At 36.4% G+C, this 23,978-nt stretch overlaps 1 protein-coding gene across 3 annotated transcripts in view; it reads right to left on the bottom strand.

Moving 5' to 3' along the window:
- Positions 1 to 23,978, bottom strand: part of COG5 (component of oligomeric golgi complex 5) — a 366,355-nt gene that overhangs the window by 200,712 nt on the left and 141,665 nt on the right. For all 3 annotated transcript variants that reach the window (XM_010382422.2, XM_030932305.1, XM_030932306.1), the window contains one exon: positions 12,690 to 12,820. In XM_010382422.2, coding sequence (XP_010380724.1) covers positions 12,690 to 12,820 — 131 coding nt within the window. The remainder of the gene's footprint in view (positions 1 to 12,689; positions 12,821 to 23,978) is intronic.

The raw sequence follows: 23,978 nt of genomic DNA, 5'->3' as shown, positions 1-23,978 counted from the left end.
TATGCAGATCATTCTACCTCTACCCATGCAGACACACATTACTTTTACACTTTTGTCTTTTTAATACGATTTATTAGAAATAGGCCACTGGTTAAATAACAACAGTCATCTACTTTGATAAATCTTTTGAATAAATTTATACAGTCTGAACCGATAACAAAACTATCAATACTTAAGGAAGACTTCCTAAAAGTTTGTCAGTCTCTTAATTTTTAATATGAATTTTAAAACCAAAGAAAAGTCAAACTTGACAACTGGTAAAAAAGTGCACAAGACAATGAAATATCTAATATATATTTACTTAGAAACTACTACGCTAAAAAATACTTTCTTACTTTAAATATAAGACAATTCAATTAAAAAACAAAAAGCCTTTAACAGTAACCATTCCATTTTGACATGTTAAATTTATCCATCCCTACTGAAGATAATATTTTGGTTTTAAAAATGTTGGTACTGTTTCCTTTCTAGAATTACTTGTTTTGAGTCCCATGACTCTAAAATATAGTAAAATTTTAAGAACTGCATAAAGATATATACAAATGTGTATATCAAAAACATTTCATAGATACAAAATTTTAAGTAGTATATATATATAAGGTTTCCCATTAGATTAATACAAAAGGTTTGTGACATTGCACTCCTTGAAAAATAAATTGCCATCTTTCTGACAACTAAACAAACTATGCTAATATCAATTTTCTGTAGAAATATTCATCTTTATTCAAGGTTGACTTGGAATTCCTTCAATATTTCTTTGAGAAGTAATTATCAAAGAATTTGATAATTTGAGCAAGCATCCTTCAAAAGAAACATTAGGGCCGGGCACGCGATGGCTCATGCCTGTAATCCCAGCACTTTGGGAGGCAGAGGCGGGTGGATCATCTGAGGTCAGGAGTTTGAGACCAGTCTGGCCAACATGGTGAAACCCTGTCTCTACTAAAAATACAAAAATTAGCTGGGTGTGGTGGCATGTGCCTGTAATCCCAGCTACTCGGGGGGCCGAGGCAGGAGAATCACCTGAACCAGGGAGTCGGAGGTTGCAGTGAGCCGAGATCGCACCGCTGTACTCCAACCCGGGCAACAAGTGCAAAACTCCGTCTCAAAAAAAAGAAAAAGAAAAAGAAAATGAAACACTAAGACCATCATTCAGTGTTTTATCCAATTATTTAATACTTATTAAATACTTATTGAGCAATTCAAAGAATGGGAAAACAGAGATAAAAGATACAGTACTAGGTCTTAATGAACGTCAATCCAGTGAGTACATCAAAACATATATATAACACAGTGTGATACATAAAATGCTCAAATATAATAAATAACATTATTAAGCATCTTCTTTTTTTTTTTCAAAGGTGCTATTATAACCCTAAATAGAGATTCTAAAACCACCCACAAGAATCAGGAAAGGATATTTGGGGAAGTTAAGGAGGACAAAGTTGGGTAAAGAATGAATACAAAACAAATAGCCACGTAAATTCAACCAGTAACTGTGTTCAAAGAATATTTAACATTAAATGCAAACCACAGAGGCTGAACAAACCTGTTATATTCAGGGAAACAAGGGACAGCCATAAGTGTCACTTGGGGATGTACCAAGATGGCAAGAACCAACTGGGGTTACAGTTTGAGATTTACAAAGAGCAAAGTGGTTGAAGAATTTTAAGTACTAAATGGACATGACTAGATACATCTAACATTAAGATCACTATGGAAGCAGTATGAATATTAAATGGAAATCAGACACTAATAGAAGACTAATATAGTAATCAGGATGAGAAAGCTAAGGGTATGAAACAAGAATACAGAAACAATCAGATTAGAACAGGAGTCAACAAACTATGCTCATGGGACAAATCTGGTTCACTGCTTGTTTTTGCTAATAAAGTATTAATGGAACACAACCAAGCTCATTTATTTACATATTGTCTCTGGCTGTTTTCCTGCTACAATAGCAGAGTTCAGTAGTTACAAATGAAACTAAATGGCCTACTAAATCTAAACTAATTTACTATCCGTCTCTTCGCGAAAAGTTTGCTGGTCCTTAGATGAGCTGATTTCCAAGTTTCCCAGTTGAATAGTGGTGCTCCACAGCAGTTAACAAACACAGGAGAAGATATATTTGACAATTCTCTTTTTTAATATTCTGAGTTACAGAGTCATTAGGAGGGTCTCATGGAATAATGTGGATGATACTAAGAATGAGCTTGCTCGATATACATTCCGGCTTCCTTTTAGTATGTGTTTGCTGTAAAAGGGTCCAGATATGACTAATATTCCATTAACTATAAGAACTTGTTGGACATTTAGATGGCAGAGGCTGTACTTTTCCTTCTTCTGTTGTTTTCCCTGCCAAGCTTGGTCATAGAGGTGTTTGGATTTCTCCTACCGGCTCTAATGGGGCCTGTTGTATAGTCCCTAGCATTATGAGTGCCAAAAGGCAGAACAGAGGACATCCATTTTGCTGATCTAGATCCTGTCAGAGGAAATATGGCTCTGAAGCTATCAAATGCAATGAAGGTTATATAAAAAACCAGTAGGCAGTTTCCTGACATGGAGGAAGCAATACCTGCCCAACTTGTCCAATTCTGCACAGTTCAGTAGTTCTGAGAAGTTCAGATCTTCCTCTTGAGCCCTCCCAACCATATCCTATAATAAATCCCTATCTACTAAAACTTTTTGCTAAAGTAAGTTCTGTTTTCTATAAGCAAATTTTAACCAATACAACCATTCTGCAGGCAGGGCAGGCAGCTATAAAGATTTGGTGTTTACAAAAGAGATCTTGGATGCAGAGTGAGATTTTAAAGTTATCAGCAAATGGGAATGTACGAGATCATCAAGGAAAAGCATTTTAAGTGGTCACAAAGATAGACAGAATACAAAGATTAAGGAAGTAAGCAGAAATTATTACAACTATGAAGAAACCAAAAAGCAATGTCAAGAGAAGAAAAACAAAAAAAAAGAAAACAGGAGAGAATGAGATAAGGAAACTAAGAGAAGAAAGGCTGTCAAGAAGTTGAAATGGCTACCAAAGTCAAAATTTGAAAAAGAAAAAAAAAGTCCTTTGGGAAACTGGGAGGTCACCCCAGTAGTCTACCGGGGTATAGACTTCAACAAATCTACTGAAAGTAGATTAGAAGCGACAATAGTGTGGACTGGGGACTATATGAGAAGTCAAGAAAAGGAGACAGTAAGAGCAGCTTATTCTTCCAAACAGTTTGACTACGAAGTAAACAGACTAGGAAATAGTTACATAATAAGATATAACTAAGTAAACAGTTAAACTTGAAGAATCCTTTTTCCTTTTAAGTGGGAGGAATTTTAGTATCTGTTTACTGCTAATAAAAAGGAAAAGGTTGAAGATTCAGATAAGCCAAAGAGCAAAGTAAAGAAGCAGGGCAGAAAGGATGGTGTGGAATTAGCCTTAAATAGGAAGGTTAGAGATCTGATGGAGTTGTATTCTTAAGAATGAACTTGGCATGAAGTCAAAAACATGCATGCCCTGTGATCTTGATTTTCTTTGTAAGGAGTGTGACAAGATCATCTCATGACAATGAGACAGAACACACTGGAGGTTTACAGTGAATTAAAAAAATCTGAAACAACCATCTGTGAAATGGAAGAGGGAACTGGACATAATAAAAAAGTAACTGAGGCCAGGCACGGTGGGGGGTTCCAAGATGGCCGAATAGGAACAGCTCCAGGCTACAGCTCCCAGTGTGAGCGCCACAGAAGACAGGTGATTTCTGCATTTCAAACTCAGGTACTGGGTTCATCTCACTGGGGCATGTCGGAAAGTGGGTGCAGGACAGTGGGCGCAGTCCACCGAGTGAGAGGCGAAGCAGGGCGAGACATCACCTCACCCGGGAAGTGCAAGGGGTAAGGGAATTCCCTTTCCTAGCCAAGGGAAATCCTGACACACAGCACCTGGAAAATCGGGTCACCCCCACATTAATACTGCACTTTTCCAAAGGTCTTAGCAAACAGCACACCAGGAGATTATATCCCGAGACTGGCTCAGAGGGTCCCACACCCACGGGGCCTCCCTCATTGCTAGCACAGCAGTCTGAGATCTAACTGCAAGGCGGCAGTGAGGCTGGTGGAGGGGCACCCGCCATTGCTGAGGCTTGAGTAGGTAAACAAAGCAGCCAGGAAGCTCGAACTGGGTGGAGCCCACCACAGCTCAAGGAGGCCTGCCTGCCACTGTAGACTCCACCTCTAGGGACGGGGCATAGCTAAACAAAAAGCAGCAGAAACCTCTGCAGATGTAAATGTCCCTGTCTGACAGCTTTGAAGAGACTAGTGGTTCTCCCAGCATGCAGTTTGAGATCTGAGAACAGACAGACTGCCTCCTCAAGTGGGTTCCTGACCCACAAGTGGCCTAAGTGGGAGGCACCCCCAAGTAGGGGCAGACTGACACCTCACACAGCTGGGAATGTCCCTGAGACCAAGCTTCCAGAGGAATGATCAGGCAGCAACATTTGCTGTTCTGCAATATTCACTATTCTGCAGACTCTGCTGCTGATACCCAGGCAAACAGGGTCTAGAGTGGACCTTGAGCAAACTCCAACAAACCTGCAGTTGAGGGTCCTGTTAGAAGGAAACTTAACAAACAGAAAGGACATCCACACCAAAACCCCATCTGTACGTCACCATCGTCAAAGACCAAAGGTAGATAAAACCACAAAGATGGGGAAAAAACAGAGCAGAAAAGCTGAACATTCTAAAAATCAGAGTGCCTCTCCCCCTCCAAAGGAACGCAGTTCCTCGCCAGCAATGGAACAAAGCTGGACGGAGAATGACTTTGATGAATTGTGAGAAGAAGGCATCAGATGATCAAACTTCTCCAAGCTAAAGGAGGAAGTTTGAACCCATTGCAAAGATGCTAAAAACCTTGAAAAAAGATTAGATGTATGGCTAACTAGAACAACCAATGTAGAGAAGTCCTTAAATGACCTGATAGTGCTGAAAACCATGGCACAAGAACTACGTGACAAATGCACAAGCTTCAGTAACTGATTTGATCAACTGGAAGAAAGGGTATCAGTGATTGAAGATCAAATGAATGAAATGAAGTGAGAAGAGAAGTTTAGAGAAAAAAGAAATGAACAAAGCCTCCAAGAAATACGGGATTATGTGAAAAGACCAAATCTATGTCTGATTGGTATACTTGAAAGTGACAGGGAGAATGGAATGAAGTTGGAAAACACTCTTCAGGATATTATCCAGGAGAACTTCCCCAACCTAGCAAGGCAGGCCAACATTCAAATTCAGGAAATACAGACACCACCACAAAGATACTCCTCGAGAAGAGCAACTCCAAGATGTATAATTGTCAGATTCGCCAAAGTTGAAATGAAGGAAAAAATGTTAGGGGTAGCCAGAGAGAAGGTTGGGTTACCCACAAACGGAGGCCCATCAGATTAGCAGCAGATCTCTTGGCAGAAACTCTACAAGCCAGAAGACAGTGGGGACCATTATTCAACATCCTTAAAGAAAAGAATTTTCAACTCAGAATTTCATATCAAGTCAAACTAAGTTTCATAAGTGAAGAAGAAGTAAAATCCTTTACAAACAAGCAAATGCTGAGAGATTTTGTCACCACCAGACCTGCCCTACAAGAGCTCCAAAAGGAAGCACTAAACATGGAAAGGAACAACTGGTACCAGCCACTTGCAAAAACAGGCCAAAATGTAAAGACCATTGATAGTAGGAAGAAACTGCACCAACTAACGAGCAAAATAACCAGCTAACATCATAATGACAGGATCAAATTTACACATAACAGTATTAACCTTAAATGTAAATGGGCTAAATGCTCCAGTTAAAAGACACAGAATGGCAAATTGGATAAAGAGTCAAGACCTATCAGTGTGCTGTATTCAGGAGATCCATCTCATGTGCAGAGACACACATAGGCTCAAAATAAAGGGATGGAGGAAGATCTACCAAGCAAATGGAAAACAAAAAAAGGAAGGGGTTGCAATCCTAATCTCTGATAAAACAGACTTTAAACCAACAAAGATCAAAAGAGACAAAGAAGGCCATTACATAATGGTAAAGGGACCAATTCAACAAGAAGAGCTCACTATCCTAAATATATATGCACCCGATACAGGAGCACCCAGATTCATAAAGCAAGTCCTTAGAGACTTACAAAGAGACTTAGACTCCTACACAATAATAATGGGAGACTTTAACACCCCACTGTCAACATCAGACAGATCAACAAGACAGAAAGTTAACAAGGATATCCAGGAATTAAACTCAGCTCTGCACCAAGCAGACCTAATAGACATCTACAGAACACTCCACCCCAAATCAACAGAATATATATTCTTCTCAGCACCACATCGCACTTATTCCAAAATTGACCACATAGTTGGAAGTAGAGCACTCCTCAGCAAATGTAAAAGAACAGAAATTATAACAAACTGACTCTCAGACCACAGTGCAATCAAACTAGAACTCAGGATTAAGAAACTCAATCAAAACTGCTCAACTACATGGAAACTGAACAACCTGCTCCTGAATGACTACTGGGTACATAACGAAATGAAGGCAGAAATAAAGGTGTTCTTTGAAACCAACGAGCACAAAGATACAACATACTAGAATCTCTGGGACACATTTAAAGCAGTGTGTAGAGGGAAATTTATAGCACTAAATGCCCACAAGAGAAAGCAGGAAAGATCTAAAATTGACACCCTAACACCACAATTAAAAGAACTAGAGAAGCAACAGTAAACATATTCAAAAGCTAGCAGAAGGAAAGAAATAACTAAGATCAGAGCAGAACTGAAGGAGATAGAGACACAAAAAACCCTTCGAGAAAATCAATGAATCCAAGAGCTGATTTTTTGAAAAGATCAACAAAATTAAAAGGCTGCTAGCAAAACTAATAAAGAAGAAAAGAGAGAAGAATCAAATAGATGCAATAAAAAACGATAAAGGGGATATCACCACCGACCCCACAGAAATACAAACTACCATCAGAGAATACTATAAACAATTCTACTCAAATAAACTAGAAAACCTAGAAGAAATGGATAAATTCCTGGACATATACACTCTCCTAAGACTAAATTAGGAAGAAGTTGAGTCCCTGAACAGACCAATAACAGGCTCTGAAATTGAGGCAATAATTAATAGTCTACCAACCAAAAACAGTCCAGGACCAGGGATTCACAGCTAAATTCCACCAGAGGTACAAGGAGGAGCTGGTACCATTCCTTCTGAAACTATTCCAATCAACAGAAAAAGAGGGAATCCTCCCTAACTCACTTTATGAGGCCAGCTTCATCCTGATACCAAAGCCTGGAAGAGATACAACAAAAAAAGAGAATTTTAGACCAATATCCCTGATGAACATCGATGTAAAAATCCTCAATAAAATACTGGCAAACGGAATCCAGCGGCACATCAAAAAGCTTATTCACCATGATCAAGTGGACTTCATCCCTCAGATGCAACACTGGTTCAACATACGCAAATCAATAAATGTAATCCAGCATATAAACAGAACCAAAGACAAAAACCACATGATAATCTCAATAGATGCAGAAAAGGCCTCTGACAAAATTCAACAGCCCTTCATGCTAAAAACTCTCAATAAATTCAGTATTGATGAAACCTATCTCAAAATAATAAGAGCTATTTACAACAAACCCACAGCCAATATCATACTGAATGGGCAAAAACTGGAAGCATTCCCTTTGAAAACTGGCACAAGACAGGGATGCCCTCTCTCACCACTCCTATTCAACATAGTGTTGGAAGTTCTGGCGAGGGCAATCAGGCAGAAGAAAGAAATAAAGGGTATTCAATTAGGAAGAGAGGAAGTCAAATTGTCCCTGTTTGCAGATGACATGATTGGATATTGAGAAAACCCTGTCGTCTCAGCCCAAAATCTCCTTAAGCTGATAAGCAACTTCAGCAAAGTCTCAGGATACAAAATCAATGTGCAAAAATCACAAGCATTCTTATACACCAGTAACAGACAAACAGAGGGCCAAATCATGAGTGAACTCGCCATTCACAATTGCTTCAAAGAGAATAAAATACCTAGGAATCCAACTTACAAGGGATGTAAAGGACCTCTTGAAGGAGAACTACAAAACACTGCTCAATGAAATAAAAGAGGACACAAACAAATGGAAGAATATACCATGTTCATGGATAGGAAGAATCAGTATCATGAAAATGGCCATACTGTCCAAGGTAATTTACAGATTCAATGCCATCCCCATTAAGCTACCAATGACTTTCTTCACAGATTTGGAAAAAACTACTTTAAAGTTCATATGGAACCAAAAAAAGAGCCCGCATTGCCAAGACAATCCTAAGTCAAAAGAACAAAGCTGGAGGCATCACACTACCTGACTTCAAACTGTACTACAAGGTTACAGTAACCAAAACAGCATGGTACTGGTACCAAAACAGACATATAGACCAATGGAACAGAACAGAGGCCTCAGAAATAACACCACACATCTACAACCATCTGATCTTTGACAACCCTGACAAAAACAAGAAATTGGGGAAAGGATTCCCTATTTAATAAATGGTACTGGGAAAACTGGCTAGCCACTATGTAGAAAGCTGAAACTGAATCCCTTCCTTACGCCTTATATGAAAATTAATTCAAGATGGATTAGAGACTTAAATGTTAGACCTAAAACCATAAAAGCCCTAGAAGAAAACCTAGGCAATACCATTCAGGACATAGACATAGGCAAGGACTTCATGTCTAAAACATCAAAAGCAATGGCCATAAAAGCCAAAATTGACAAATGGGATCTCATTAAACTAAAGAGCTTCTGCACAGCAAAAGAAACTACCATCAGAGTGAACAGGCAACCTACAGAATGAGAGAAAATTTTTGCAATCTACTCATCTGACAAAAGGCTAATATCCAGAATCTACAAAGAACTCAAACAAATTTACAAGAAAAACAAAAACAACCCCATCAAAAAGTGGGCAAAGGATATGAACAGACACTTCTCAAAAGAAGACATCTATGCAGCCAACAGACATGAAAAAATGCTCATCACTCGCCATCAGAGAAATGCAAATCAAAACCACAATGAGATGCCATCTCACACCAGTTAGAATGGTGATCATTAAAAAGTCAGGAAACAATAGGTGCTGGAGAGGATGTGGAGAAACAGGAACACTTTTACACTGTTGGTGGGACTACAAACTAGTTCAACCATTGTGGAAGACAGTGTGGCAATTCCTCAAGGATCTAGAACTAGAAATACCATTTGACGCAGCCATCCCATCACTGGATATATAACCAAAGGATTATAAGTCATGCTGCTATAAAGACACATGCACACGTATGTTTACTTACGGCACTATTGACAATAGCAAAGACTTGGAACCAACCCAAATGTCCATTAATGACAGACTGGATTAAGAAAATGTGGCACATATACACCATGGAATACTATGCAGTCATAAAAAAGGATGAGTTCATGTCCTTTGTAGGGACATGGATTCAGCTGGAAACCATCATTCTCAGCAAACTATCGCAAGAACAGAAAACCAAACACCACATGTTCTCACTTATAGGTGGGAATTGAACAATGAGATCACTTGGACACAGGAAGGGGAACATCACACACTGGGGCCTGTCGTGGGGTGGGGGGAGTGGGAAGGGATAGCATTAGGAGATATACCTAATGTAAATGACCAGTTAATGGGCGCAGCACACCAACATGGCACATATATACATATGTAACAAACCTGCAAGTTGTCCACATGTATCCTAGAACTTAAAGTATAATAAAAAATTAAAACAATAAAGATGTAATAACCTACAAAAAAAAGTAATTGAAACCCAGCTGCATCGCAGAATCATAAATTTTGGTTACATCAATCTTACAGTTGTCTGTTTTGTTTTGTTTTGTTTTTGTTTTTTAAGAGCAATGACAAGCCTAGGCATAGAAGTAAAATAGGGATAAATGTTGCATGGTCCACAGATGGCATTTTGCTGTGCAGGAGTAGTAGAAAGGCAAGGGTGAGAGAATTTGAGGGTATCATCAAGAGCAATGGTTCTTGGTACCAGATCTACTGAATCAGAAATTCTGGGTATTGGGCTCAGCTGTCTGCGTTTAACCAGTCCTCCCATCAATTCTGATGCATGGTGAAGTTTGAGAATCATTAGTTAGGTGAATAGTTGAAGAGACACATCTTTGATCAATTTAATATAAAAAAATAAGTAGAGTCAGAGAAGGGGACAGATACGAGGTTGACAGAGTAGAAAACCATCGAGTAGTAAAGGCATTTATGCTATAGATGACTTAACGGACTGATGGTTTTGTTTTGTTTTGTTTTTGAGATGGAGTTTTGCTCTTGTTGCGCAGGCTGGAGGGCAATGGCAAGATCTTGGCTCCCCACAACCTCTGGCTCCCAGATTTAAGCAATTTTCCTGCCTCAGCCTCCCGAGTAGCTGGGATTACAGGAGTGCACCACAACGCCTGGCTAATTTTGTATTTTTAGTAGAGATGGGGTTTCTCCATGTTGGTTAGGCTGGTCTCGAACTCCCAACCTTAGGTGATCTGCCTGCCTCGGCCTCCCAAAGTGCTGGGATTACAGATGTGAGCCACTGTGCCCGGCCAAGAGATTGATGTTTTAGGTTAATAAAAGAATTATGAGTTATAACGGGAACAAGGGAGTGGGAGGGCAGAAAAAATAGGAATCTACAGTCAAAGGAAGAGACACTGGAGACTTAGACCAAATGCTAATGACAATATTCAACGTTAATAAGGAGGGAAAGATACTGAAATAGGATGGAAGGGAAGGGCACTAGACTCAAGTTTGGGCTAGTAGATGTCAAACTACTGTGAGCCCAATGTATGAGAATAACCGTCTCCATAGGTATTGGTAACATCCACGATGATGGGATTTAGAATGGAGAGAAAACAGTACTGCTGAAGTCCTAGAGATGGCAGACACAAAAGGATTAGGAGATAAAAGCAACCATATGAGGAAGATGACAATATGTTATAGAAAATAAATCCCCTGTATAAAATCCCAAAAAAAAGGCATAATTCATATAGGATGGAGGACTACAAAGTCAAACCCAGAGGCCACTTCTTTAGGAAGGCAACTGCCCTTTCTTCTTTTGAAATTCAGGGCAAAATGTTTGATTAATAGAGTTATCTTTTCCTTCTCTTTTGAGGATCTAAAACAAGATATCTTCTCTTATTTAATGTAGAGAAATACTCTATTTTTTTTTAAACAGTGTAAGAGTTCCATCCTTATACGGAGACCTAGAGTTAAAACATAATTGACCAAACAACTAAAAGTAATCTCTAATGTTAGAAGTTAGAATAATAATTATCTTTGGGGAAGACAGAAGAGAGCAAAAATTGTGAGAGAGGGCAAAGAAATTCTAGGATTACTGGTAATGTCCCATTTCTGACCTGGGTTTTGATTTCACGGGTATGTTCACACTGTGGTATTCATTCTATATGAAAGTTTATGATTTGTCCACTTTTCATTTTGCATATGATATTCAATTTTAAAAGAATAACTACCTGATTCAGTTATATTTTTAAAATTACAACTATTTAGGAATCAGAAGTCAAGTACCTTCCTGATTTAGAGGCTACTTAAAGAACAGCACATTAGGCCGGGCGCGGTGGCTCAAGCCTGTAATCCCAGCACTTTGGGAGGCCGAGACGGGTGGATCACGAGGTCAGGAGATCGAGACCTTCCTGGCTAACACGGTGAAACCCCGTCTCTACTAAAAATACAAAAACTAGCCGGGCGAGGTGGTGGGCGCCTATAGTCCCAGCTACTCGGGAGCCTGAGGCAGGAGAATGGCGTAAACCCGGGAGGCGGAGCTTGCAGTGAGCTGAGATCTGGCCACTGCACTCCAGTCCGGGCGACAGAGCGAGACTCCGCCTCAAAAAAAAAAAAAGAACAGCACATTAATAACATTATTTCTCCCCAATAGAAACGCACAAAATGAAATTCCTGGTTTAGAAGATATGAAAAAACTCTAAGTATTAATAATTATTTTGGAGCCCAATACGAATGGAGAAAATACCTGGGTATAATACAAGGGTAGATTTAAGATCTAATTCTAAGTTGTTGAATCTAATACATCAATACCTTTGAATTTCTTCTAATTCAGAAAATTAAGCAACAGGAAAATGATACCTTAGGAGAAATGTCAAGTCAAAAATTTTTTAAATTATGGCATAATGATTAAGATTGAAAAGTTCTGGGACTAGAGTGATTAAAATTTGAATCCAAACTAATTTACTAGCTATGTGATTTTCAACAACTTATTTAAGTTCTGTTCCTTCAACTGTAAAATAAATTAACAATAATACCAATCTTACTGGGTTGTTGAAAGGCTTAAATGAGGAACCACGCTTTAGATAAAGCAGGCATGGTCAGCTATCTATCTATCTATATATGCACATCATAAAAAATACATTTCATGTTATATACATTATACATTAGAAACATTAGGTCTATTTTTAAATTAAATATACTGAACATATATTAAAATTTCCCTTAACTATGACCTATTCTCTGATTTAAATTGTAGACATACTTTCTCAGTGATAAAATGAAGACATACATTACTTTTTTGAACTCAAAGTCAAAATGTTCACCTCTATTATGACACATTTTTCACATTTAAAAAGTCTTATTTTTAATACCTGAGTCTCCAAACCCTGCTCTAGTAGGCGCTTAGCTTGATTTTCCACTTCAAGTCGGGCTCTTGCAATAAAAAGTAGGTCATTTTCTATCACTTCTACTCCAGAAAGATCTATTCCTTGAGAAAGATAATCTGTTTAAAACAAAAACACACACATTCAAATATTTCAATACTGAATAAATATCAAGGTATTAAAATACATATAACTTCTCAAAAAAAAAAAAGGCTATTAAACAGGGTTGCCTTTCAAAATCCATATTTTAAAAAATACAGTTTCCCAAATATTTTCTATTTAATAAGTAATTTATGCTGGAGTTAAATGCTCCAAATAAGACAGATTTGGTAAGACAAGAATAGAAACGATGATTATTACAAGTTTAAGGAAATGTCAAGAGATCACATTTAAAAGTGTCAAATTTAGTATTTTAAAGTAAATAAATATTCTCATATTTTCAGAAAATTCTCAAGATGCAACTACAGTTTTTTTTGCTGCTGCTGTTGTTGTTTTTAAGAGATGAAGGAGTCTCAATACACTGCCCAGGCTGGAGTGTAGTGGACTGCCACACGTGTGATTATATTTCACTATAGTCTCAAGCTCCTGGGCTCTAGCAGTCCTCCCACCTTAGCCTCCCAAGTAGCTGGTACTACCAGTACCTGGCATCACGTCCAACTATTTTCTTTTTTTTTTTAAGAGACAGGGTCTCACTATGTTGTTCAGGCTGGTCTCAAACTCCCGGCCTCAAGTGATCCTCCCATCTTGACCTCTTGAGTAGCTTGGCCCCAGTATTTTTAAAAGCAAAAAAGAGGCCTTCATCACACTGTATAACCACCACCAGCTCCCACCTCCCCAGTTATCCAAACCACATTTACAATCACTCACCTTAAGAAGTAACCAAACAACATGCCAGATTTGCAGTGCAAAGGGCTCTAACAGCTCGGAGGGAGAAAAGTCTATATCATTTTAGTTACTAACTATTCCACAAACCTGCTTTTCAGTAAGAGACATGTAGCAACAGAGAAAAAAAAAAAAAAGAAGAGAAATGTTGTAACAACCCCCAGTGTCTGCCCCTCACCACAGAAGAACAGAGGGATTATGATACTAAATTTTCCTCTCCCATTTATCTGATGCATACAATCACTATCAGTGGTACAAGTTTTTATACGTCTGCTCTTTGTCAAGCACATCTAAAGACTGGAGCCAAGAACAAAATGATGATGATGATTCTAATAACAATGACTAGCATTTTTAAAAATGTAGCATGTATAATACATTAAGCTAGATACAAGGTATATATTACTTTAATGCCTCTGTTACTTGTAATTTTCTAAACAAGCTTGCTAGAAATATCATCATACCTAGATGGAGATACTAAAACCCGAAGAATTTAAGCAGTCTGAACAAATTCACTTGGCTAATAACTGGTAAAGCAGAATTTAAATCCTGGTCTTTCTGACACAGTCTCTTCAGTAGATAATCCCAGGCCAATCCGAAGAGCCTTGAAAGAAAAGAGCTTATATTCAAAGAGTGAGTATTCCTCCAATATTCTTCCAATTTGCTCACTGAAAGGGTAAAAATGTAAAAATCATAACAGATATAACTCTTCATAAAATTTGCCCAGGTTAGAACAAAGAAAGTATTAAATAACTAGTTTAACTTTTAAAAATATGTAAATTTTAAAAAATATATATAATGCCAAACTTTGAAATATGGCAGCATTACTCACATCATGACAATTAAACCTTAATAAATGTGGAGTGCACGGCCAAAATTAACTTCCTAGCCACTTAATACAAATACCTGTTGGATCCCTTCATATACCACAACAATGTAGCAGGAAATGAAATTGATCTATTTAAGTATTTATCATCTCCTTAGGAGAAAACTATGAGACTAGTGCTTTTAGTGGAAAAGACATGATATTAATCATCTCTTGGTGTACTTAACATGAGAAAATTTTAATCTACTAGATTAAAGGGAGTTCAAGCACATCAGTCATTTCACTAGGCTTTCAATATTCTAGTCAATAGTACACATGGCTATCAGAATAAACATTTTGGTATATTCCAGTTTATTATAGTTGTCCTTCCATTCATGAACCTCTGGCTTCACACGGACTAACATGTTCTCCTATTTTGCAACAGAAAATGTCTTTACTGATTCCAAAATCCTCACTGTCCCTTCTTTTTCTTTTTCTTTTTTTTTTTTTTTTTTTTTTTTTTTTTGAGACTCAGTCTTGTTCTGTTGCCAGGCTGGAATACAGTGGCACAATCTCAGCAAACTGCAACCTCTGCCCCCTGGGTTCAAAGTGATTCCCCTGCCTCAGCCTCCCGGGTAGCTGGGAATACAAGTGCGCGCCACCGTGCCTGGCTAATTTTTTGTATTTTACTAGAGATGGGGTTTCACCATGTTGGCCAGGATGGTCTTGATCTCCTGACCTCGTGATCCACCCGCCTCGGCCTCCCAAAGTGCTGGGATTACAGGCGTGAGCCACCGCGCCTACCCCACTGTCCCTTCTTTTACTAGTCTCCTCCTTTCTTTAAAAGAAAACAAAAAGAAGTACAACTATAGTTTGCTAAGAATTCAGCTATGCACTTATGTTTCACAATAATGTTAGCACTAAATTATTTATTTAGAAGAAACCAGATGAATGAGGAAAGCACGTATGAAATTGGGTTGGTGCTGGAAGTTGAAAGAAATGAGGAGGGTAAATCTTCATGCTCCATAATGGGGAGTCAAAGAAGTTAAAAATTAAAAAGTATAAATATAAGCAGATTATTTACAGATATGGAGGCAAATACTAAAATAATTAGTTGAAAAAGACTGAAAAGTTTGCCTCTGAGAAAGAGTAAATGAGGCCAGGAAGAGAGCAGACAGAGCATTGCCATTTTTAAAAAACCTTATAGAGCTATTTGAGCATATTACACATGTACAACTTTCATAATAAATAAAACTAAATTTTAAAAAGTAAACAGAAGTTAAGAAAAATAATACCAAAAATTAAAATAAGGTGGCTAGCCTACTAAAAAAAAAAAATCACATCCTCTAAATCAATGATTCTGCTTCTGGGAATAAATAATAATTTTTAAAAAGAAGAAAAAGGTGAATGTATTTGAGCAGGAAGGCATTCATTACTGTGTTCACTGCAACAGTAACACACATACATAGGGATATATGTACATGTGCACAAATGTATATATGTATATGTATACATATACACACACGTATGTATATATGTGTGTATATATAAATAGCAACATTGTAAGTTAGTAAAACCCAGTTTGGAAAACAATATGGGACTATCTGATAAGGTTTCATATATGTATCCCCCATGACCAAAATATTCCATTCCTAGGCACATACCACAGAGATGTTTTTATACATGTGTATCAGAAGACATGTACAAGAATGTTCATAGTAGCACTTTTAAAAACAAAGCTGAAAACCCAAATAACCATCAAAAAAAGAAAAAAAATGTGTAATATATTCATCCAAAGTACTACTATAGAGGAGTAAAAGTAAACAAATGACAGGTATATACATATGGTATAAATATCAATAACAATGAATCTCAATAACACGATGTTAAGGAACAAGAACAAGTTCTAGAAAACACGCACAGCAACAGGTAATTCATACTGAGAAATATAAGACTAAACAATATATTATTTGGGATACACAGAAACATTAACAACATTTGGAAAAATTAGCAAAAGTAGCAGATACTATGTTACTTTAATACACTAATTCTTAAATTTAATGGGCAGTATTATAACTTCTATATGTTAAAAATGTGTTTTTGCATTTGTATATTTTCCCATTAAATACTAAGTATGAACCAATGGCACAGAGTATAACACTTTTAGACAAGGACTTCACAACATTTACTGTAAGTGTATTTCATATGTTCCCCCATCAAAATAGACTGACCACGTCAAATAGACATGGATAATAAAGTAAGACAAGTCAGTTAAAATATATAATGTCTGGATGGGATTAACAGAAGATGGGACATTATAGAAAGAGCAGAATATATTACCTCAGGGAGAAGAGTTTAATGCAAAGATTATTAACTGGTAACTGCATAAAAGCTTTTAAGATAATACCATCTTCATTAAAGACATTTTAGAAGTCAGAGAAATGTTAGAAAGAGGGGAAATTATATAACCCCATAACACAGAGGCAATCACTGGCCAGTGGAGCACTGGAATTTGCACAGCAGTATCTCACAAATTCATGAATCTCCAAATTCTCAAGTAACAGAACAACAGCATATATCCTCCTCCTGGATATTTATGTGAGAAAGTGCAGAGAAAGGAAAAACTGATGTACAGGGTCTGGGCAGCTGGCTACAGTCACCAACAAAAGTGGCTCCCTCCTACACACCAACTTTATAAAGAGCACCATACAAATATATGTCTCAGAAGCAACCTTCAGATGTTTCTAAAATACTTAAAACCTTGATTGAGCTTAAAAGTAAATGTCTACCATATTCTTTTTAAATCCGTCCTTTTAAAATTTTACCCATGAATTGTTTTGCTCTTATTATTCGTAGTTATACTTATTTACAATGTCTCCTTTATTAACTTAATGTTACATACATTTACCTACCCTAAAACAGTCCTTATAAAAATATCAATTTTTGACAGCTCCCAATATTTCATCAAACTAATGACCAAAATTTACTTAACCTTCAGTTTAAGATGGAATATTTGTTATCACAAATGACTACTTTAAACATCCTTATAAAGATTTTCAATATCCAGAATTATTTTCTTGGGAGAGAATCAAAGACAATTACTGGATCAAAGTAACACTTTAGCTTCTTGATACAAATTATCAAACTACTTTTCAAAATGGCTATACTACTTTATATGCTTTTTCCAATAATCTATGGGTATAATTGAACCACAGTTAGCACTGGATATTACCACTGTTTTTGAATATTATATATGCTTCTATAAGAAATATGTTCTTATTGATAGTCTAATCTGATTTTTTAAGTTATGAAGCTGAATACTGTTTACTAACTATATTTCCTCTTGAGAATTTCTATATAATTTTTGATCCCTTTTTGTCTTAAAAAACTTTGTATTAATTATATGATAATATTCCCTGTTTGCCTATATTTGCTATGAGTATTTTCCCAGTTTGTTGATTTTTAAGTTATTTGTTTACATATTATTTGAGGTCATTCTCAGAACACAATCATAAAATTATCTAAAAAGCTCCACATACTTGATTCTTCATCACATCCCTGCCTGATTAAGAAATTCAGACTAAAGTCTGGCTTTTACAAAAGCAAATATCAAAATATAAAATTGTGGTTTATAGAGGATTATCTGGAAGACTTATGAACAGTAATCTGGAGAGGAAAGATGCCTTTTTTTTGGTCCATTCAACAAATTTTGTATCTTTGAAATTAAATTGTATTGCAAAGATTAAGACTTATCACAACAACCACATTTGAACTGTTTCTGAAGCATCAATTTTCTTGGCTACAATCATTATCAGATATTCTACAAAGAACATAGCTACTAGAGAATACTGAGATAAATAACAAATTTAAATTAAGACAAAACAAAACAAACAACCATCAAATAACACCGAACAACATGAATGTTGTATGGTTATAAGGGTTATAATATTGACAGAAGTAATTTATCCAATCAAAAATGAGATTTGGGCTTTCCACATACTGAATAATGTTCCAGAAGTCACTTAAATCTAAAGTAGTCCAGTTTTTTAAAAATTGCTTTAAAGATACATCCACACACAGACACATAAACATACACAGAGTCATGGCTTTTTTTTTAAGTTTCATAAAAGAAACCTTAGAGAACACAGAAGTTAGAGAAAAAGTCATCCAAAATTCCAAGGACAACTACATATACATTTGATTTTCAGTTCATTATTCTAGATGCAAATAGTGTTTTATTTTTATATTTGTATATTTAGTTTTGCTTTGTTTTGTTTTGTTTTGTCTGAAATGGAGTCTTGCTCTGGTCACTCCAGGCTGGAGTACAGTGGCACAATCTCTGCTCACCGCAACCTCCGCCTCCAGGGTTCAAGCGATTCTGCTGCCTCAGCCTCCTGAGTAGCTGGGATTACAGATGCATGCCACCATGTCCAGCTAATTGTTGTATTTTTAGTAGAGACAGGGTTTCACCATGTTGGCCAGGGTGGTCTTGAACTCCTGAACTCAGGTGATCTGCCTGCCTATATTTGGAATACTTTAATCATATTTAAGTAGATATCTTAAATCTTATGATAAAACATGTCTTTGAAGAAAAATATTTTAAAGACAATTTTTCACATATAATTGCAGAGTATTGCTAATAACGTGTAATATAATTGAAAACACAATAAAATAAAATCATAAGACAAAAATTTTAAAGTCGTATTTGCACAAAAACGCAAATGGCTTATAAACAACAGAGAACATAATAATGTGGGCTTAAAATGTGTAAGATTTTAATACATGATAGCCTAAATTAGACAAACAGAAAAATTATAAATAAAAGCTTCTCACAATATATAAAACCAATAATTGAAAAAAATTTAACGAATATAATGCTTATTCCAACTAAAAATAATTTCTTAACCTTTAAAAAATGAACAAATTACAAAAAATATTTTACCACAGATTTTTTTTTTTTAAAAGTAAAAATAAAATCAAAAGAAAAAGAGAATGGAGGAAGTATGTGTATCAAATGAAATAGAGAAAGGCATATCATCAAAAACACATAAAGAATTTATTTATTTATTTATTTTTTTGAGACGGAGTTTCACTCTTGTCGGAGTGCAAAGGCGCACTCACAGCTCACTGCAACCTCCACCTCCCAGGTTCAAGCGATTCTCCTGTCTCAGCCTCCCAAGGAGCTGGGATTACAGGCATCTACCACCATGGCCAGCTAATTTTTGTATTTTTTGTAGAGACGGGGTTTCACGTTGTTGACCATGGCTAGTCTCGAACTCCTGACCTCACGTGATCCGTCCGCCTCGGACTCCCAAAGTGCTGGGATTACAGGTATGAGCCACTGTGCCTGACCAAGAGTTTATAGTTTTAAATGGGAAGATAACCAAAGGCTATTAAATAACAAGTTCATATAACAGGATAACCATAAGTCTGTATTTGAAAACCTATTAAACCTTTTTAATAATCTTTGAAATTAATCTTTCCATAAAATGAAATAGTAAATATTCACTGAAACATCTTCAAAATATGTAAAAATGCATTTTAATTAAGAGTTATTTCTTACAAAAATTTTACAGAAAACAGGTACATCTTTTCAGAGACCAAGTATTACATGATAGAAAGATACAGAACTAGAAATGAGAACACCTGTGCTTTAATTATGTTCAATTCTATCACCTGAGAAAAATCACTAAACTTTTCTGAGACTCAAACAGTGAAGATTAAAAAACCTATGTTGCTAAACAAGTAGGGTTATGCGGATCAAGTAAGACAATATGCATGAAGCATGTTTTGTAAACCATAAACAACATGTAAGTTATTATTAGTTATTATTTTCATAATAGGATATTATTCTTTTGATGGGGATACGGAGAAAGAGGACCCAGAAGAACATGTAGAGATCGTCTTAAGGAGTTCAGGTATTACTGAAAACAAACACAGGTTAAAATTTGTTTGTTTTTTTTGAGACGGAGTCTTGCTCTGTCACTCAGGCTGGAGTGCAATGGCGTGATCTTGGCTCACTGCAACCTCCGCCTTCCGGGTTCAAGCGATTCTTCTGCCTCAGCCTCCCAAGCAGCTGGGACTACAGGTGTGTGCAACCACACCTGCCTAATTTTTTTGTATTTTTAGTAGAGATGGGGTTTCACTATGTTAGTCAGGATGGTCTCGATCTCCTGACCTCGTGATCCGCCTGTCTTGGCATCCCAAAGTGCTGGGATTACAGGCGTGAGCCACCGCGCCCAGCCTAAACTTTGTATTTTTCTGACTAGTATTAATTGATACCATCACATAAACTATGCACACAGTAGCCTCAGGCTTAAGTAAACCCCTTTAGCTGAATCTTTATATTTCAAGTCTAAAGCACTTCTCAGGGAATGTTCATCTTTCTTGCTCTTCAAAGTTTCATGGAAATTTAGAATCAAAAGTCTTACTTCTTTTCTGTGTCTCTCACAAAAGGGGGAAGGAAAATATCTTACTATAAAAAATGAGAATTAGTTTTCCTTTCCTAAGTATCACTCTGTGTCTGTTTTTGCTACCACAAAAAATTGCTCAGAGCCAATGGAAAGAAAATACATCGTCTATCTGTTCCTCTGGGCACCATTTTTCCTTTTTTCCTGACTTTCTAACTGTGGTACTTTTGATATGATATTATAGCTTAGAAACATGAATTTAAATGAAACCTCATCCCCGCATCGTCAACAGAAAGACATTTCAGGTCCTTTATTTAATGCCTACCTTCCAATCAGTACCTAGCTAGAAATAACTGTCAATATCTCTCCTTAGATGTCCCAGTTTACGTAAAATCAGCAGGGATATATAAACAATGACCACCACCATAAACTAAGGGTCTAATTGACATCTACAGAGCACTCCACCAAGCAAAAACAGAATACAAATTCTGTTCAACTACACATAGAACATTATCCAATACAGACCATGTTCTGGGTCACAAAGTAAACTTTATAAATGTAAAAGAACTGAAATAATACAAAGTATGTTCTTTGGCCAGGCACAGTGGCTCATGCCTGTAATCCCAGCACTTTGGGAGGCCAAGGTAGGCCAATCACTTGAGGTCAGGAGTTCAAGACCAGACTGGCCAACGTGGTGAAACCCCATCTCTACAAAAATACAAAAAATAAGCCACACGTAGTGGCGGGTGAAGCGGAAGCAGGAGAATCGCTTGAACCAGAGGGCGGGGGATGGGAAGGTTGCAGTGAGCTGAGATTGTGCCACTGTACTCCAGACTAGGAGACAGAAGGAAACTCCGTCTCAAAAAAAAAAAAAAAAAAAAAAAAAAAAAAAAATTGTTCTTTGATCATAATGGAATCAAATTAGGAAATTTTCTAAATCTTGAAAATTAGTACATTTTTAAACAATCAAGGGATCACAAAGGATCTCTGAGAAATTTTAATTTTGAATTGAGTGAAAATGAAAATACAAAATCAAAATCTGTAAGATGCAACCAACGCAGCAGTTCAGAAGGAATTTAATAATATTAAGTGTGTTTTTAGAAGAAAAAAATTTGTTATTAGAAAAAGGTCTCAAATCAATAACACAAACTCCTGTCTCAAAAAACTACAAAAAAGGTAAAATAAATCCAAAGTTAGAACAGAATAAAGAAGAAGAAATCAATGAAATTGAAAACAGGAAAAGAGAGAAAAATCAAACCAAAAGTTGACTCTTTGAAAACATAATAAAATTTGTAATCTCCTAGTAACACCAACAAAGAGGAAAAGGAGGAAAACAAACTACTAATTATATAATAATATTCACTGTTTGCCTATCATATTTGCTATTTTTCCCAGTTTGTTGATTTTTAAGTTATTTGTTTACATATTATTTCTTGAGGCCAACATGGTGAAACCCTGTCTCTACTACTAAAACTATAAAAATTAGCCAGACATGGTGGCATGCACCTGTAATCCAAGCTACTCAGGAGGCTGAGGCAGCAGAATCGCTTGAACTCTGGAGCAGAGGTTGCAGTGAGCTGAGATTGTGCCACTGTACTTCAGCCTGGGGTGACCAGAGCAAGACTCCATTTCAGACAAAGTGAAATAAAACTAAAAATACAAATAAATAAAAATAAAACACTATTTGCATCTAGAATAATGAACTGAAAATCAAATGTATATGTAGTTGTCCTTGGAGTTTTTGATGACCTTTTCTTCTCTAACTTCTGTGTTCTCTAAGGTTTCTTTAATGAAACTTTAAAAAAAAAAAAAAAAGCCATGACTCTGTTTATGTTCATGTGTCTGTGTGTGGATATATCTTTAAAGCAATTTTTTAAAAACTGGACTACCTTAGATTTAAGTGACTTCTGGAACATTATTCAGTATGTGGAAAGCCCAAATCTCATTTTTGATTGGATAAATTACTTCTGTCAATATTATAACCCTTATAACCATACAACATTCATGTTGTTTGGTGTTATTTGATGGTTGTTTGTTTTGTTTTGTCTTAATTTAAATTTGTTATTTATCTCAGTATTCTCTAGTAGCTATGTTCTTTGTAGAATATCTGATAATGATTGTAGCCAAGAAGATTGATGCTTCAGAAACAGTTCAAATGTGGTTGTTGTGATAAGTCTTAATCTTTGCAATACAATTTAATTTCAAAGATACAAAATTTGTTGAATGGACCAAAAAAAAGGCATCTTTCCTCTCCAGATTACTGTTCATAAGTCTTCCAGATAATCCTCTATAAACCACAATTTTATATTTTGATATTTGCTTTTGTAAAAGCCAGACTTTAGTCTGAATTTCTTAATCAGGCAGGGATGTGATGAAGAATCAAGTGTATCAGTAACAGGAATTAAAAAGAGGATATCACTATGGACCTCATAGGCGTATCACAGTGGAAAACGATGAATAGTTGAACAACTTAGCAAAACGACCAGAGCTAATACAAGATTATCTGAATCGATCTATAACATTAAGGGAACTGAATTTGTAGTTTAAAACGTTCTGAATAAGAAATCTACAGGCCCAGATGTTTTCATTATCACTGAAAAAAAGAAATCAATTCCATACAATAAGAGAGGGAACACTTCCCAAAACAAGGGGAAAAAAGAATGCTACAGAACATTCTCTCAAGAGATATACACGAAAATCTTCAAAACACTAGAAAATCTGATTACCGTAATACAAAAACCGAAGACGTTACAAAAAATAAATTAAAAAAATTAAAAACCTACAAAATAATCTCCTCAGGAGCAGAAATGCAAAAATACCAAGAAAATATTAGTAAACAGAATCTTGCAACACATGAAAAGAATAATATGCCATGACTATGAGGAATTTCTTCTGGGAACACAAGGAAGATATACACTGATAATTTAGAGATGTTTACTATGAACCCTATAACAACAAAGTAAGAGTTTATAGCTAACAAGTCAACAAATGAGGTAAAACTTAAAAATAATGAAAAGAATGTGAGAAACAATGAACAGATGACACAGATAGCAAAACCTTTCCAGAAAATGCAAGGTAGAATGTAGGTTAGTGAGACTGAGCGTGGTGGCTCACGCCCGTAATGCTGACACTTCTGGAAGCTGAGGCTGACGGACTGCCTGAGCTCACGAGTTTGAGACCAGC

The sequence above is a fragment of the Rhinopithecus roxellana genome, chromosome 6 (genome assembly GCF_007565055.1).
Source record: "Rhinopithecus roxellana isolate Shanxi Qingling chromosome 6, ASM756505v1, whole genome shotgun sequence".
NCBI lineage: Eukaryota > Metazoa > Chordata > Mammalia > Primates > Cercopithecidae > Rhinopithecus > Rhinopithecus roxellana.
The sequence above is the reverse complement of the archived record's forward strand: the minus strand, read 5'-3'. Positions and strand labels throughout refer to the sequence as shown.